This window comes from Marmota monax, unplaced genomic scaffold (assembly GCF_021218885.2).
Source record: "Marmota monax isolate L192 unplaced genomic scaffold, Marmota_monax_Labrador192_F-V1.1 WCK01_AAM20220418_F8-fsc00129, whole genome shotgun sequence".
NCBI lineage: Eukaryota > Metazoa > Chordata > Mammalia > Rodentia > Sciuridae > Marmota > Marmota monax.
This window is the reverse complement of record NW_026693811.1, coordinates 619,023-637,580: the sequence shown is the minus strand read 5'-3', so window position 1 is coordinate 637,580 and position 18,558 is coordinate 619,023. Positions and strand designations below refer to the sequence as shown.

Sequence of the window (18,558 nt, the reverse complement as noted above, 5' to 3'; positions counted from 1 at the left end):
GATATTAGAAAAGCAAATAGACCAAACTGGAGTGATCTGTCATGGTCAGTAAAGACTGCAATATATTTTACCCTAAGTTCAAAGGAAAGATGTGTAATGATAAAAGACATGACTATACCAAGAAAAATGAAGGGGCTAAAGTGGCTTTTGACCCAGTAAAATTCTGGGCCATTACAGACTTGTGTATATATGCTATTATCTCCATCTCTCCACCAGAGCAGAGTGGTAGGAGTAGTAGCTTTTATTAATGGGTTTCAGGCAAAGCAGTGCTTAAGAGGAATTTTCATAGTTGTAAATGCCCATGTGGAAAAAAATATAGAAAGATTACAAATCAGTGGCCTAACTTTCCACTAGAAAAAGAGCAAAATAAATTTAAAGTGAGCATAATGAAGGAAATAATGATTACAGGAAAAATTAATGAAACATAATACAAAAAAATAAAGAAAACCAATAGAACCAAATCTGGTTCTTTGAAAAGATCAGCAAAACAGAAAACTTTAGCTATACTGATTGAGAAAACAAAGGCTTACATTACTAAACTCAGAAATGAAAAAGGGTCAATGCTACTGACCTTCCACAAATTTTAAGTGAATATTATGAGCTGGGTGCAGTGGTTTACATTTATAATCCCAGTGATTTAGGAGGTTGAGGCTAGAAGATTGCAAGTTCGAAGCTACCCTGGGAAACTTAGTGAGACCCTGTCTTCAAATAAAAATTTTAAATACAGGCTGGGGATATAGCACCCCTGGGTTCAATCCCCAGTACTGAAGGCGGATGGAGAGTGAATACTCTGAACAAATGAATGCCAACAGATTAGATAATTTAGATGATAATGGATAAATTCCTAGAAGAGACAAAGTTCTACAACTGAGAGGCAGTAAAGCTAAGCAGGTGTTCATCAATGTTATGTGCTGCAGTCTGGCTGGGCACAATTCAGGAGCTACATGTCAAAAGAAACAAACTTTATTTTTAGAACACACATGCCAAACCACACAGCTCTTCAGGAAAACCTTCAGAGCCCAACTGCCACCACTGGCTTTCCACAAGCCTCTCAACCTCCCCCACTCCTCCTGCTCTTGAGGCCGATTGGCTGGGTTGTGTGGGTGGAGCCAAAAAAAGTCCCCCAATGAGCAGCTCCCTGGTCTGAAAGGGTGGGGAAACAACCCAATGAGCATCACCGCAGAGTCAGTTGGCAGCTAGAAGTTTGCTGGGGCCGCTGTGAGCCAATCATCAGCTGGCAGCTGGAAGTTTGCTGGGGCCCCTTCGGCTGTGGCTCTCAACAGTTACGGTTTAGATTAAAAAAAAATGTCCCCCAAAGAGATCCATGTGTTACGCAATGTAGCAATGTGCAGAGATGAAAACATTGGATTATGATAGCTGTAAACTCAACAGTGCTGTAATCCATTTGATGGGTTAATAATTTGAATAGTGGGTGGTAACTGTAGGCAGGTGGGGTGTGGCTGAAGGAAGTAGTCTCTGGGGACTTGGCCTTGAACTATATCTGTCCCTGTCCCCTTCTCTGCCTCTCATTTCTCTCTTTGACTGCAATGAGCTGAGCAGCTTTCCTCTGCTACACCCCTCCACTATGATGCTTCTGCCTTGGAGACAGACAACCATGGACTGCGCCTCTGAAACATTTTCTCTGAGTTGTTCTTGGTAGGTATTTTGTTCACAAGTGACAGAAAGTTAACTAGCCTAAGGGACAAGAACACAGAGCTGTATCAGATTCCAAATCAGTCTGGCTTATGAAATCAGTCTGGCTTATGAAAGAAAGATCAAATTAAGTTTGGGAATCCTTGACAACAATGAGGTTGTAGCTGCAGTTTGAGAAGCAAGCTTGGGAAAAGACAGGAAGAAACAGTCCTCTCAGTCTCAGCAGCAGGAACTTCAGCAGAGCCTCTTTAAGGTCCTGCCTTTGGAATAACTAGAATATTTCCCTGTATCCTGGTGATTGTAAAAACACAAATTCCTACTGGGAGTAGTGGTGCATCCCTGTAATCCCAGCAACTTGGGAGGCTGAGGCAGGAGGACTGCAAGTTCAAAGCCAGCCTCAGCAACTTAGCGAGGCCCTATGCACCTCAGTGGGACCCTGTATCACAAAGTAAAACATTAAGGGCTGGGGTTGTGGTAGAGCACATGCTTTGCCTAGGATGTGCAAGGGACTGGGTTCAATCCCCAGCACTACAAAAAATAAATAAATAAATGAACAAAATAAAGGTATTGTGTCCATCTACAACTTAAAAAAAAAAAGATTTTTTAAAAATAATAAAACATTAAAAAGGCTGGGGATGTGACTCAGTGGGTAAGCCCCTCTGGGTTCAATCCCCAGCCCCCACCCCCAAAAAAAAGATGCAAACTCCTAGGAGAGACTGACCAACTGTATACTTCACCCTGGCACATTGCATAGTGGGGATACAGGGGAGGAGGTACCAGCGAGGGCATTTTTAACAGTGCTACTAGGATCTCATGGAATGGGAGAGTAGCAATTCCTCAAAGGAAGAAGTGGATGCTGTCACCCAAGAAGAGGAAAGAATGCTCTGCAGGAAAAATATCAAATATCCACTACAGTGTTTCTAGGCAATGCTAAAGAATTTAGAAATTAGTTACCATGCATTGGGTTCCTATACACACAATCTAGTGTTTTCCAAAAGTGTGTTCCATGGAATTTTTATGAGAGAGTACATGAAAAGATCAAATTAAGTTTGGGAAATGCTGAGCAAATTATTACTCCTCTAAGAGAATTATGGATATTTGCGGAATAAAGTCTAAGAAGTTCTTCAGTAGAGAAACTTATTTAACTTCCTTTAACTCTTCATGTCTAAATTTAATTATAAAAATCCTCATTTAAAAATATCAACTAATCATTAACATCCTATAAAAGGTATCTGAAATACTCTTCGGAATTGTTGAGTCGTCATTTAATTCTAAGAAACTCTGCAAATCAAGTATTTTTATTCTCATTTTATAGATGAGAAAGGTTTACACATGAGATAAGCAAAACTCAAATTTATTAAAAACAAATAAGCAAGCAAGCAAAACAACAAAAATCCCAATATTTCTTCATGCGTGAGTGGCAAAGTTCTGGGAGAGCATATAGGATGGAAAATATTCTTTCAGTCATTTTTGAAAAATATAATCTGCAGTAGGTGACATTTAATTATATATTTAAAAATCTGATAATTGTCTTTTCCTCTTCAAGTTACAAAAAGAAAATAAAACTAAAGGAATATCTTGATCTTCTTAATTGTGTTTGTGTGTGTAATATTGAAGATTGAACCTAGAATGCAGAGGTCCTCTACTCACTAACCTACATGCCCAGCTCTTTTTCTAATTACATTTTTTTAGTATTAATTTTAGCTTTCATTCTTACTTCAATTGACATTTAAAGGAATTGTAACTGTATTTTGAGACAGGATCTAAGTTGCCAAAGATGGCCTCAAACTTGTGATCCACCTGCCTCAGCCTCCCATGTAACTAGGATTGCAGACATGTGTCTCTGTGCCCTGCTATCTTGATTTTCTTTAGGCCAAAAATCAGTCAACTGTTGGAAAGTCATTACTGAAAATATGGAGAAATATTAATACCAAATAATCTGGTTAGAGACCTAATTCTATTTGGCCAATTGATTGACAAGATACTACAGGATCCTGAAGACTAGCATCAAAATATTGTATTCCAGACTACTATGGGCAATAAACTGAAAGCATGATTTGTTAATTCTTAAGGTGAACTATTAATTAAATTTGATTTATCAGTGTCTGTAATAATTTCTTCTTTAGGTAATCAAAATCATGCATCTGGAACTAAAAATGTATTTAAAAAAATGCCTTCTTAACATCTTGATTTTTCTTAAAAGCATTAATAATACTGGAAAGTAAAAACAATGAAAAAACTCTTGCTACTTTGTTGGTACACCAGAACTATGGATAGTTTAATGGAAAGACGGCCAGTTAGAAAGCATAAAGTTTATTTAATGGCAAATGATAATGGGGAACTGAGAGAACATTACATGATTTCGAAGATAACACAGCATAACCCAGAGTTACTGCTTCCCAGATCCCCAGAGTTCACCATTGTGGATGGTGCTTTATTGCATCAGATGTGAGAAAACTCCTGGGCAATTTTCAGGCATGTCTTAAAAAGCTTTTTAGAATGCATAACATACATGCAAATACAAATGCATATACCATATGTGTTAGACCAAATATGCTTTTTAAACTAAACACTTCAAGGGAGTTTTTATACCTTGAATTTTACCTTTCCCAACATTTCAGAAACTCTGATGTCAGGTTTGCTGTTAAGCAAAACAACCCCAATATTCTCTGATTATTTATTGTGAAACTGGCATTTCCTAAGTTCATGCCTCAGCTTAAATAAGTCCAGGCTTCTGGCTTACTTAGGACCCATTCCTGCACCCATCTTTCAGTTTCCCCAGTGCCTATCATTTCTCTCTATCTTCTGAGCTACTTTTTTTTTTAACTAGGGATTGAAGCCAGAGGTGCTTTATTGCTAAGCTACATCCCCAGCCCGATTTTGTAATTTCTTGAGAGACAGGGTCTCACTGAATTGCTTAGTGCCTCACTTTAAAAAAATATATATTTATTTTTTTAGTTTTAGGTGGACACAATATCTTTATTTTTATGTGGTGCTGAGAATCAAACCCAGTGCCTCACGCATGCTAGGCAAGCACGCTACCACTTGAGCCACATCCCCAACCCCTGGCTTTGAACTCATGATCCTCCTGAGCTGCTGGGATTACAGGCATGGTACGCCACTGTGCCTGGCCTGGACCACACACTTTAATTAGTGCCTAACCAATTGCTTCACACCTATTCTGTTCCCATTGCAATTGTATTTTGAGAGCATGTACTGCCTACTATCTAATTGAAAATTAGCTTTCCTTTAAATGTATCATTGAAAATTTCTATCTTCCTCAAGTAGAATTATTATAAGAAGCAGGATTTTTCTTATTAAACAAATATACAATTAAAGTCAGGAATGCATAAAATATGTAAATATTTAATACCTTTAAGTTCCAAGAACTCTGTGTCCTGAAATAAGATGATCCAAGATCTCTATAAATTCCTATACTGGGGCTGGTTCTGTGGCTCAGTGGTAGACTGCCTACCTCGCATGTGTGAGGCAATGGGTTCAATCCTCAGCACCACATAAAAATAAATAAAGATATTGTGTACATCTACAACTAAAAACTATTTTTAAAAATTCCTATATATTATCTTTATAAATTGTTTCAATTTATAAATTTATAAATTATTTACAGAGTGTATTAGCAAGATATTTTAGAATATCTCCCAAACTGCAATCTTGTAGGCTAGAGATCATCTACAGTAGGACTTCCTTCTCTGAAACTGCAAGAGGTGGCAAAGATGGCCTTATTGGCTGTAAGGTCATTGTGTTAAACTGTTGGTATGTGTAGGCAGAGGTCTCTTTCATATATTTTGTTGAAAGAATAGTATAACCAGTTTGCTCATCACATTAGTGAAGAGAAAGTATTATTTAAGTTTGACAAGAACATGGAGAGACAAGAACCACTATGTAATGCTCAAAAAGCAAAAATCTTTACACCGTTATGCTCAGTATTTCCATTCCCATATAACAATATCCTAAGTATATGTTCATAAATGTGGATAAATATTTATGTACAAAACAAAACCATAAAGATTTATGTAAAAAGATGTTTAATACAGCATTAGCTATACTAAGAGCATGTTGAATAATGTTGAAACCACCATCTAGCAATAAGGAAAATGTTATATGAATCAGGCTGTGTTTCCATATTAGGCATTAGAAAAAAATAAATAAAGCTAATGAAGAAATTTTAAGCATGGAAAGTGCTCAGGATACAAATTCCAATGTTAAAAAGGAAGTTTGTGAGAAGTTTTTGTCAAATTGTTGATATTTACCTGAGCAAAGGAAAGAAACTATTATAACTATATATTATAACTATATATGAGGGTTTTTTTATCTTTGAGTGGTGTGATTATTAGCTATTTATTTTCTTATTTATATCTTCTACATTTTTTTTACAGAGAGCCTTATTATTTACATGATCACAAACTTGATTTTGAAAAATACTGTTTGGCAGTACTTTAGAATGTAATTAGGTGTTCAAGGTCTACAATCATGATACACTCTGATAATTTAAAAATCACAAGAATTTCACAAAATCATGAATTTTGATTTTTCCATTCCCCTTTAGTCTTCCATTACAATCATCGTCCATGATCTTTAAATGTGAGCATTTTTAGGTTAATACTCTTCAAATGTATGTCTTTGGTTTCCTAGGGCTGATATATTTTAATGTACTGGTAGGGCAATTGTGTAGTCAATTACCCATGGGAACCCGCAGTCTACAATGGGGAAAGGCTGAAGAAATGCACAATGGGTCAGGGGATACATGGATAGCCACTGAGCCCAGTCTGGTGGGTAGGGAAACCTCAGGACTGGGTCAGGGGGTTTAGTAGCCAGTGCAGGACAGACAGCTTTGGGAAACCCAGGCATGCAGGCAATGGCAGAGGACACTGCGTTGAGGACACTGCGTTGAGGACACCGAAGACTAGCATAAACAGAAGAAACCAATTGAAAAGTTTCAGAGGAGAACCAAGACAGTGTAGGCTGGAAAAATATAGTAAAGCAAAGGGAGATTTAAAAATTTTAAGGTTGGATACATATAGATGCGGTGTCCCTTCATAAGCACATTTCAGGGATTCATTCATGAATACTGTTTGGCAGTACTTTAGAATGTAATTAGGTGTTACATTCAACTGAGAAAAAACTGCTACCTAAAGTCTCAGAAGTCCGAACTCGCCTCTACCGCGCACTCCAGAATACTGAGGAGCGCTCTCAGTCCGAGGCAATAGGGCACGCATGCGCCGAGCAGCCCTGAGGGCGGGGCCTGTTTCCGCCGGTGATTTTCCCTGGGCTGAGGCCTTGCGGGCCTCACCTGTACCTCACGTGACTTGCGCCGCCCGCCCGGCACGGTCCGCGCCCTCCCGTTCGTCGTGGTGAGCGAGGCCGTGCCCACTGACCGGCTTCGCCGCGGCTACCCGCCCTTAGTGCTTCCTTGTTGGCAGCGTGTGAACCATTCGGTGTTCCGGAATCGGTTCTCAGCATACCGGACCGGACCGGGACCTCGACGGCAGGGACGCGCTGTTGTGCCGCCTCGGCTGGCAGGTGCGGGTGCAAGCCCCAGCCCAGAGCAGGGCGAGTCAGCCGCGCGGTAAACGCACGCTCCAGAGGCCGCCTCCTCCCAGAGGCCAGCCGGCTCAAGAGTTGGGCAAACTCTTTGGTGCAAGGGAAGTAAGTCGCGGGCTTTATTTTAGGGGTGTCTGGCGCCTTTAGGGTTTGGTTTGTATTGGACGAGGATGCTTGCGTGTGTCGACCGTGGCTTACTGAGCGAGTTTGCCCCGAGGTGTAGCGTTAGCATGACAGCTGAGCCCGGGCGGGACGCCCACATCTGTGACGGGTAGAGAGAGGTAGGCTTGAATGCGCTTTTCAGACCTACGTAGCGGGTCACCATCCCTTGCTTCTAAGGCTGTACCGCCTCACACCGCCGAAGGGGCCGAGTGCCACGAAGTGGTGGGAGCCAGAGTGAGTTTGGGAAATACCCTGTGTGCACTCGACAGTTGGGATTTGGAAGTTCTCCAGAAAGCACCACCTGATCTTCATTGCTTTCAGCGCAATAATACAGGCGATAATCTACCAGAATTTTTTATGCTTCCTGCCCTCTCTGAAACTATTTGACCAGAAAAAGAGCCTGAACTTTTGGGATAAGATGAAGATGGGGAAAGTCATGACTATTTTTTTTTTTAATTTTCTTTCTTTGTTTTTAAAGTAGAGATTTCTGTAAATAAGACCAGAGAATCTTACAGGCCAAGGTTATTCTCGTCCTTCAGGGCTGAATACTGCCTCTTTCTACACCATTTTTCCACTGCGAAGAACTTAAAAAAAAAAAAAAAGTTTTGATGGCTTTATTTTCTAATTATATTCCATATATAGCATTTCAAGGCTAAAACTCACTTGGATTTAACAAAAAAAATATTCAACACATAGTTATTTGAACACATAATAGGGGCTGAGGCTGCTGTGGTTACAGAGTGAGCAAGATACATTAAATACCTCCTCAAGAACATGTTCTAGTGTCTTGAGACAAATAATTCAACAAAATATCTGATAGTGGTAATTGCTACACTGATAATTAAAATGGGGGTGATGTCTTAACTAAGAAAGTGGCCACTTCAGCTAGGGTAACCATTTCTGAGGAGGGACACTGAATTTGAGATTTCAGTGAGCAATAGGATCCCAATAGTAGAGGAGAAATTATTTCAGCTCAAGCAAACTGCTTTATGAAAATGAAAGAATAGAATGAGTTTGGCCAGGGAGTTGAAATTTGAGAAGTTGGCAAGCAAAAATCAAATCATTTAAGGTTTTATGAGTCATGGGGAGGAGTTTGGATATTATTATTATTATTATTATTATTATTATTATTATCATCATCATCATCATTATCATTATTAGTGATGGTAGTGATACTAGGGTTTGAACCCAGGGGTGCTTTGCCACTGAGCTATATCTCTAGCTCTTTTTATTTTTCTATTTTGAGACAGTATCAATAAGTTGCTGGAGGTCTCACTAATTTGTTGAAGCTGGTCTCAAACTTGAACTTTTTGATCCTCCTGCCTCAGCATCCAAGTTGCTGGGATTACAGGCACGTGTGTGCCACCATGCCTGGCTAGATTTTATTTTAAATTCATAAATTTGTTTTTGAGTATAGTCTCTTTTTTTTTTTTTTGCCACTCTTGATTTCCTCGACTTGTTCAGAATTAGTTACTCATCTCAAGTTTTTTGTACCTTACACTTTATCCGACATGATGACAAATCACGATAACGTGGCTTTCAACACAGCCACTTAAATTTTAATTTTTGTTAGTTTTTTTATGTAAAACCTACAGTTGCATGTTAAAGGCAGAGCAAATAGCCTTAGCTCCACCCAGTGGAAGGAGCAGCTGAGACAGTGTTAAGAAAGTGAAGAATATTTTTGAGTTGAGATCTAAAATGAGGCAATGTTGAGAATTAGGGAAGGGCTTTCAAAGATGAAATAAGTTCCTGAGGTTTTGAAAGCTCAACATCCAATTGGTTTGAAGTTATTTATCAAGGTTCTTTGTCAAGAGTTGTGGAGCTTTATTGATATGACCATGGTAGGTATGCTCATCATCAGAGGTTATAGTCCTGTAAATATTTTATGTTCCTCCAAATTATCCTCATCCTAGGTAATGGATTTTCCTTCAAAAATATTAATATATTTCTTTCTTTGATTTTGAGCAAATTCTTTGATTTTGACTCTTATATTGACTTGAGATGCTATTATTTGTTTCCTAGGGTTATGTAATCTTTACCTATTTAAAAATTGCAGGTGGTTTTACTTTAAATAAAGAATATGGTGAAACTCATTCACACACTAGCTGATCATGGTGACGATGTCAACTGCTGTGCCTTCTCCTCGTCCCTTTTGGCTACTTGCTCCTTGGACAAAACAATTCGCCTGTACTCCTTAATTGACTTTACTGAACTGCCATACTCTCCATTGAAGTTCCACACGTATGCTGTCCACTGCTGCTGTTTCTCTCCTTCAGGACATATTTTGGCATCATGTTCAACAGATGGTACCACTGTCCTGTGGAGTACTCAAAATGGACAGACTCTGGCAGTGATGCAACAGCCCGGTGGTAGCCCCGTGAGGGTTTGCCGGTTTTCCCCAGACTCCACTTGTTTGGCATCGGGTGCAGCTGATGGAACTGTTGTTTTGTGGAATGCGCAGTCATACAAGTCATATAGGTATGAATATTTAAATCGTTTTCATTTTTAGCAAGATGTAAAAAAGCAGAAAGCAAAATATTTTAATGATCTTCTGAAGCAGGTAGTTGTCAAACAGCATAAGGAAAAATATATTTTTAATATAGTTTTTATAATGTTATTATATCTTTATTTATTTATTTATTTATTTACTTATTTATTTGCAGTGCCGAGGATCAAACCCAGTGCCTCACACATACTAGTCAAGCACTTTATCACTAAGCTACAACCCTAGCCCCAGGAATAATATTTTGACCTATTTGTTGAAAGTAAAAACAAACAAACAAACAAATGTTTAATATGATTCTTGTGGTAGTTTTGTTTGCCTTTGAGAGAGTTTTAAATTTCCAATATTTTTAAAGGTAAGGGTTAATCTTCTTAGACTTTTGTAGATTTTTGCTATAAGTATTAGGCAAAGAAAGTAGCCTTTTGAATTAGGCTCAGTAATTTTAGGCTTATTTTTGTCACTTATTTTTTCAATAGTAAAGTATTGGTAGGTAAATCCTGCTGAGGAGATACAACTAGTTCCCTAGCTAGAATTCTTGCTGAGTAGATTGACTAAGCCTGGAAGAAAGAATGTAGTGACTATTTCTGCAAGGGTTGTGGGGCCAAGGGCATGACCCACCTAAAAGACTCTTTTGGGGAAAAAAAATACATCAATCAATTTACACTAGTGATATTATGTTGCAACTTACCAAATTAAAACCATAAATTTTTATTTATATTAGTGTAAAATGTACTAGAAGTTACACTTTTAAGTAACATTAAGTACATTAAAAACAGAGACTTTCATTCTTACTGAGTTAAAATAACCTAATGTTCCTATCCCTTCTCTTATTCCCTGTCATTCAGAGCACAAATGTCAGAAGGTCAACTGTTGCTCATTTAAGTTTAGGTGTTACGGTTTAAGAAGCTGTTGTGTTTTAAGTGGTGTTATATAAACACTTAGCTTGATGGGAAAGCATAAAAGCAAAATGTATTTTATATGAATAAAATTCATCTCATAGCCAAGGAATTTTTTTTGCACTTGTTAGGTGATGACTTCTGTCTTTATAGCATATCTTCCCCAATGTATATAGTTCTCATCATTCTATTTTTTTCTAATTGAGAAAATAATATTGTCTGCATAGTGCTTTCCTCTTTTTCCAAGAGATAGTAATTTGTTCATAACATTTTCCTTTCAAATAAAAAGCCCTACTATTGCGTCTGGGTGATTTTAACACAGAAGTTGCAAGTGCTTTTGACCTCAGTAACTTGTTTTTACATTTAAATAGTTTCATATTACTTTTTTTTTTTTTAAGTACTGGGAATTGAAACCAGTGTCACTCTGCCATTGTGCTACATCCCCATTCCTTTTTTATTTTGAGATTGTCTTGTAAGTTACTTAGGCTGGCCTTGAACTTGTGATCTTTTGCCTCATCCTATGTTGCTGGGATTACAGAAGTGTGCCATGGTACCTGGCTTCATATTACCTTTTTAAAAATATGGCTATGGTTATTGTTGATTGTAATTGCTCTTTTTTAAAGTTTTGTAGATTTTAATGTGTTCATAGTGGCTTGCCAAATAGAAAGATATGGAGAGATGTGGACATTGGTTCATATTCCTATAATTTACACTTGAACACTTTAAGATGTTTAAATCCTCCTATAACTTTAGAAAGCACATCTCAGTTTATAACACATAAATGATACTTTTTTTTCTGTAGGCATCAGGTTGCCCTTTCTCTTTGCTGAAGTGATAGCCATTTACCCTCTTTCTGTTATATTATGTTGCTGTTAGAGATTGTAATATAAAGTCAAAGATGCTCTGAAATGAAAACACCCCTTTTTGCTTTTATTTCAGATGCAGTAGTGTTAAGGATGGCTCCTTGATGGCCTGTGCATTTTCTCCTAATGGAAACCTCTTTGTCACTGGCTCCTCATGTGGAGATTTAACAGTGTGGGATGATAAAATGAGGTGTCTGCATAGTGAAAAAGCACATGATCTTGGTATAACCTGCTGCGATTTTTCTTCACAGCCAGTTTCTGGTTAGTTATTTTATCCTTTCAAGCACTAGAAATTCCTGTTTGTAATTTGTGTAACTTTTTGCCCTTTCATTCATTTTCATATTGTCATTAGTAAATTTGTTCCTTTTGAGGAATCATCTTTTCTCTCTTTAGATAAAAAAAAACACTATTTTTAGTATATGTAAGGGATGATTTATCTTGGTATAATACATTCAGATTCCTAGAATATGGCAAGTTAGAGGATTTGACCCCATTGGTTTTACTGTGATTTTTTAAATACACTAGATTGATACTCAGATAGAAATGTGAAGTTAAAAAGTTGGAAATGAGCTGCATTTCCCATTTACTTATTTGATTTTTCAAAAACTAACTTTTTAAAATAAAATGTTGACAACCTAATTTAAAAAAAAAAAAAAAGATTAAACAAAACTCCCGAATATAGACTCTTGGTATTAAACAGATAATTGGAAAGTTTCCCTTTTTTATTTTCATTCTCTATGTGAGAATGGAAATTCTGCTTTTGCTCTCTCCAGACTTGTTTGCAGATCAGTATTATCCATAGCAATGTAATGAGAGCCACATAGGTAAATTAAAAATTTCCTAGTAGATCGAATTAATTTAAGTAATGTATTTTTACCCGATATATCTGTTGTATTATTTTAATAATTGATAATAGAAATTATTAAATATTTTTCCTTTTTGTAATAAGTCTTCAAAGTCTAGTGTGTATATTGTCTCACATTTCAGTTTGGACTAACTACATTTCAAATGTTCAGTACCCATATATGGCTAGTTATTACCTTATTGTTCAGCAACTCGTCCAGATAGTAGATAGTATGTTTTCAGCATTCCATATTTCAAACCCATCAATGATTTAAGATATAATTAAGGTAAGATAAAGTCCCAAATCCAAAGGGCAAAGCGAGTAGGAACCTTGCATATTCTATTTCAATTTAATCTTAAATCATTCTTGGCCTCTAGCATTCTCTTTTGCCACACTGGTATTTCTTTTCTTTAAATTATTTTTTAGTTGTAGTTGGATACAATATCTTTATTTATTTATTTTTACGTGGTGCTGAGGATCGAACCTAGGGCCTTGTCCAGCGCTCTACTGCTGAGCCGTAACCCCAGCGCCACACTGGTATTTCTTTTTTCCAAGGATTTTAAATGTGACCCTTCACATGGTTTTCTCTTTAGTCATGCTTTAGCTGAAAAATCACTTCAGATGACCCCTCCCCTGCTTTTACTCTTTGCATTCAATCTATCATTTTGATATAATCTTTTATTTGTATACTTTATTTTTCTTACACAGTGCTTACAAAAGTATCACAGTTTTTAATTACATATTTAATCATATGGTAATTTTTTTGGTTTTAATTTTTGAAATGGGTTCTCTCTATATTGCCCAGGCTGGCCTCAAACTCCTGGGCTTAGGTAATTCTTTTGCTTCAGCCTCTTGAGTACCTGGGATTATAGGTGAACCCTACTGCTCCTGGTTTATACATGGATAATGATTAATGGCATTTTTCCTATTAGCGTGTAAGTTCCATGCAGATATGCTTGGGTCTGTATTCTTCATGTTGGCTGGAACACTGTGCCGTGAAATGTAGATAGGCCTTGAAATCAAGGTACAGATTGGTGAGCAGTATTTCTTTCAGTTTTTCACTGAAATTTTTAATTTTTTAGTCTTTTAACATCATGTAGCAGATTAATATATTTTCTTTTCTCCTATTAGGGAATTAATATTAATTCCCTAATTTTATTTATTTTAATATATTGTTTTATGCTGTTTTATTCTAAGAATAATGGCTTATTTATAACAAGAACCATTTCTTCCATCTCTGTGGGTACCTTCTCTACACCTTTTTTTAAATTTTTTTTAATTGTAGATGGACACGATACCTTTATTTTTTTATTATTTATTTTTATGAAGTGCCAATTATCGAAACCAGTGCCTCACACATACTAGGCAAGCATGCTACCACTGAGCTACAACCCCAGCCCTCTTCTCTGTATCTTGTAGGCACTCAATGAATTGTTAAAAATTATATAAACGTGGGGACTATTTAGGTTTCTTCTTCTTCTCGTCTCTTTTTTTTTTTTTTTTTTTGGTTCTGAGTGATCTGAAAGTAGATTTTCAATGAAATACCATTATTGTAGTAGCTAGTATTTGAGTAAACTATCAGCCATTTTTGAGGTCAGGAAAGGTTCACTAAACCAGGCCAAGATTCTGAAGCAATATGCATATCCCTATCCTATCTTTACAGTGTATTTCAAAGTAACATTTCTCTCAGTATCATTTTGGTCTATGTTCTTTCTTCAGTGCTTCTGTTGAAATAGATACTGGCCTAATATGTGCATTCTCTGAAGCAGACTGATATATACTTTAAAAGTGATTATTATGGGAATTTATGGAAACTACTTACTTGAAAGATAAAGCATATAATTTTAATTTGTTAATTTGGTGTATGTTAATATCTGTAAAATTTACAACATATTGGCTCTTCTTATGAAATTTTGCTCAAATAAGGAAAAATAATCACATTTGTGCTCTAGGATAATTGATTTCTTCAGTTTTTAAGTGGCAAAGAAAAATTGATGTGTTAGTTTTTCATTGCTGTGACCAAAATACCCCTCTAAGAACAACAATTATTTTGACTCATAATTTCAGAGGTTTAGTCCCTGGTGGGCTGATGTCATTGCTCTGGGCCCAAGGTAAGGCAAAACATCATGGTGGAGGGGCATGGTTGAAAATCACTGCTCCATTGTTCCTGGTGGCCAGGAAGCAGAGAGAGGAGAGGAAGGGGCTATAGGGAAGATGCATGCTTTCAGGGAAGAGCCCCTAGTGAACTGCCACTTCTAGCCATACCCCACCTGCCTATTGTGTTACCACCAGTTAGTCCATTCAAAGTAGAATGGACTTAATTAGGTTACAGTTCCCACAATCTAATTATTTCACCTCTGAATATTCCTGAATTAACGCAAGAACTTTTGAGGGACACCTCATCTACAAACCATAACATTTGGATTGGATTATTATTAAGATTTAAATATTTTTCCTGTATATTCTAAATGTTATATTTAGATATTGAGCATTGGCATGTTTTATGTTCTATAATTTTCGATTGTCTTAGCTGAATTCTCATTACTTATGGCAACTTAGGAATTAACTACAAAGGATCTACTTAGTCAAGAAACAATGAAAAAAATAGGTGTCTTAACAAGTTTAATACGTTACCATTAATTATTTATTGGGTAAAATGTTTCACCTTATGAAAGACTTAGAAATGATCAGGAATTACTTACATTTATAATCTGTGAAGAGTTATACCTTGTCTGAACCTGTGCTGCATAAACCAAAATGCTTTTGAAATGTGGAAGTCTCATGGAGTTAGAAAAACTTGTAATGAAATGGAAGTAAATTTGTTGTGAGTTAATATAGTATGTGTGTTTTTAGTGAGACAGAGTCTGTAGGAAAAATTTATGTACCCAAATATGTAAATCTAATACTATGTAATTATGTTTTATTTTATATGAGGCCAAACTGCCTCTGATGAAACTCCATCTGTGATATTAGGTGGAAATTCTAGTGAGTTAATCTGGAAGATATATTGTGATATGCTGAAATTCTCTAAGCATAAATTAGTGACTTTTTTTTAAAGTTCCAAATTTATTTGATTACTGCCCCTAAATTGTATAATACTTTCTACAAAATGAGCTGAATTGATGTTATTTTGGATTTATATAATTCTGCCCTTTGATTAAATCAATGTAAAATAAATTCTTACTGTTACTCCAACTGAATTACAGAATAGGCTTTTAAGGAACAGATTTATCAGCTGGCATCTTGTGCATGCCTGTAATCTCAGCTTCTCCGGAGGCTGAAGCAGGAGAATTGCAAATTAAGGCCAGCCTGGGCAATTTAGCAAGATCATATCTCAAATAAAAAAAGCTGGGGATGTCCTTAAAAGTAGAACATTTGGCAAGGTGCAGTGGCACATGCTTGTAATCCCAGCGATTTAGGAGGCTGAGGCAGGAGGATTGCAAGTTCCAAGTCAGTCTCAGCAATTTAGCGAGTACCTAAGCAACTTAGTGAGACCCTGTCTCAAAAAGTGGGGGGGTGGGAACTGGGGATGAGACTCAGTGGTTAAATGCCCCTGGCTTCAAGTCCCAGTAACAACAACAACAACAAAAAAAAGTAGTAGGGCATTTGCCTAGCCTATTCTAGTATCTTGGTTCAATTCCTAGTACTTCAAAGAGGAGTGAAGGGAAGGAAATCTGGCATATCAGAAAATAGTTAAGTTGGGAATGATTAACCATGAATATTTTTTTTTAAAGAGAGAGAGAGAGAGAGAGAGAGAGAGAGAGAATCTTTTAATATTTATTTTTTTAGTTTTCGGCGGACACAACATCTTTGTTTGTATGTGGTGCTGAGGATCGAACCCGGGCCTCACGCATGCCAGGCAAGCGCGCTACTGCTTGAGCCACATCCCCAGCCCAAACCATGAATATTCTTATGACTGATTCTTCTTCCCAATTTTTTCCATTAGTGGAGACTCATAAACTCTAAAATTGAGTTGGAAGATGCCCCACTTTTTTTTTCTTTTTTTATAGTACTGGGAATTGAACCCAGGGGTGCTCTGTCACTGAGCTACATCGCCATCCCTTTTTAAACTTTTTATTTTGAGATAGGGACCAGCTAAGTCATCCAGGCTGCCCTCAAATTTGAAATCCTCCTGCCTCAGTCTCCCAAGTATCTTGAACTACAGGGGCACATCACTGTACCTGGCTGAATGTGCCCTACTTTAATGGTTCAATATTGGTGAGTTATAGTCTTAAAGGCATTTTATTATAGAAATTACAGGCTTAACATTATATAAGATACCTATTTAAAAGGAAATTCTTTAACGGATATTTTGAAATTTTTTGATTTAAATCTTTCCCCAATTCTTTGTGTTTATGTTTCAACAAATGTACTGTTTCAGATGGAGAACAAGGACTTCAGTGTTTTCGATTGGCATCATGTGGTCAGGATTGCCAAGTCAAAATCTGGGTTGTTTCTTTTAGCCATGTCTTAGGTATGTTTTCAAGTTTTCTCTAACATAATTTGTGAAATGAATAAGATTTCTGTTTTACCTATTTACTTAAGGTAATCTGAAAGCAATTACAAGAAACTTTGAATCAAAATGATATATACATATGATTTAAAGTTGGATGTTCACTGCTGCTTCTAACCTGGTCCCTACCTCTGTTACACAGATTCTTATTCACCAGTTTGTATTTTATTTATTTCATCTCTTTTGATGATTTTTTAAAACAATTTCTGTACACATTTTTACTCCCATATTTTTAAATTATTCATTGTAGTTACTGTGTTTTGGTAGTATGTGAGCTTTTTTTTTCCCCCTGCATTATCCTGTCACCTCAGGTGAGCCTTTCAGTGTAGAAGCTTATTTTGTTCAGTTTTGGAATATGCTCTTCCTTCATGTTATTTCTTTAATGATGCCCTTTCTGCTTTTCTCTGTTTATAACTCCCAACAGTTGAACTAGACCTCCTGAATTGATTCTCTATGTCTGCCCTGACCCTCTCCCATTTCTCTCCTATTCTGTTTATTTACTTTTTGGAAAAAATTCTGAGAATTTTCTTTTAACCTTCTTTTGAATTTTTATCTCATTAACCATATTTTCAAATTCTAAAAGTTCATCTTTGCTCTTTATAGCATCTTTTTTATGAGTGTGAGATCTTGAAGCTGTGATTTAGTAGGTTTTTTTTGTTAAGTACCCTTCTGTTTCCTGATCATCTCTGTTTGCTCTTTGACCTTTTTTTCTTTTTTCTTTCTTTCTTTCTTTCTTTTCTTCTTCTTTTTTTTTTTTTTTTTTTTTGCTTACCTTGATCTTTCTCATTCATATTAGCTTCTTCAAATGGCTGGTGATCCTTAGTATTCTATTTCCATTTAAGAATTGAACAGTAAGGCCTGGCACAGTGGAGTTTGCCTTTAATTCTAGAGTTTGGAAGGCTGAGACAGGAGGATTACAAGTTGAAGGCCTGCCTGGGAATTTAGCAAGACCCTCTCTCAAAATAACATAGAAAATGGACTGAGGATATAATTGACTGGTAGAGCACCCCTGGCTTCAATCCTCAGAACCAAAATAAGAAAAAAGGAATTGGATAGTAAAATGTTCAGATACTCTGTGCCCATGCGTTTGTTGTTGCTGGCTTCTCTTTAGGATGAAGACATGGGTAATTGGCTCTTAAGGTGAAGGGGTGGAAGGCAAAGAGGGTGGAGGTCTTTGTGGGCTCTCCGTGCAATCATTATTTGTCTTAGACTTTGCTTGGGAGGTTAAGCAGCTGGCTTTTGTGTTGGCTCTGAGGGATGGGATTAGGGAGGAACTGGAGGCAGACACTGATTGCTCATGTGCAGACTTTCAGTTAAATTTTTTTGTTTCCAAGTGTATATCTGTCATTCTGATTTTTTTTTTTTTTTCTGGCTGCTGATAGCTAAGTCTTGAGGGGTTCTCTAGAATAGAATAACTTTCTTCTCTGGTTATAGCCTCCTCTCTTTGTACTCTGTGCTGTTATTCCTCTGTACTGCCTCATCAATTATTCTGCTTTTGGCCTTCCCAAAATTGGTTTCACTTTCTAGTTTGCTGATGGCCTCCTTACCGATTCTCTTCATCC

The 18,558-nt window shown here is 36.9% G+C and overlaps 1 protein-coding gene across 3 annotated transcripts in view; it reads left to right on the top strand.

Moving 5' to 3' along the window:
* Window positions 1-6,913: 6,913 nt before the first annotated feature.
* Wdsub1 (WD repeat, sterile alpha motif and U-box domain containing 1) overlaps window positions 6,914-18,558 on the top strand; it is a 44,633-nt gene continuing 32,988 nt past the window's right edge. The window contains exons 1-4 of one of the 3 annotated variants that reach the window (XM_046462321.2): window positions 6,914-7,194; window positions 9,434-9,855; window positions 11,716-11,900; window positions 16,865-16,957. In XM_046462321.2, the coding sequence (XP_046318277.1) occupies window positions 9,458-9,855; window positions 11,716-11,900; window positions 16,865-16,957 (676 nt within the window). In that variant the 5' untranslated portion in view covers window positions 6,914-7,194; window positions 9,434-9,457. Of the gene's footprint in view, window positions 7,321-9,433; window positions 9,856-11,715; window positions 11,901-16,864; window positions 16,958-18,558 lie in introns of all 3 variants that reach the window. The other 2 variants (XM_046462319.2, XM_046462322.2) reach the window with 2 other exon arrangements.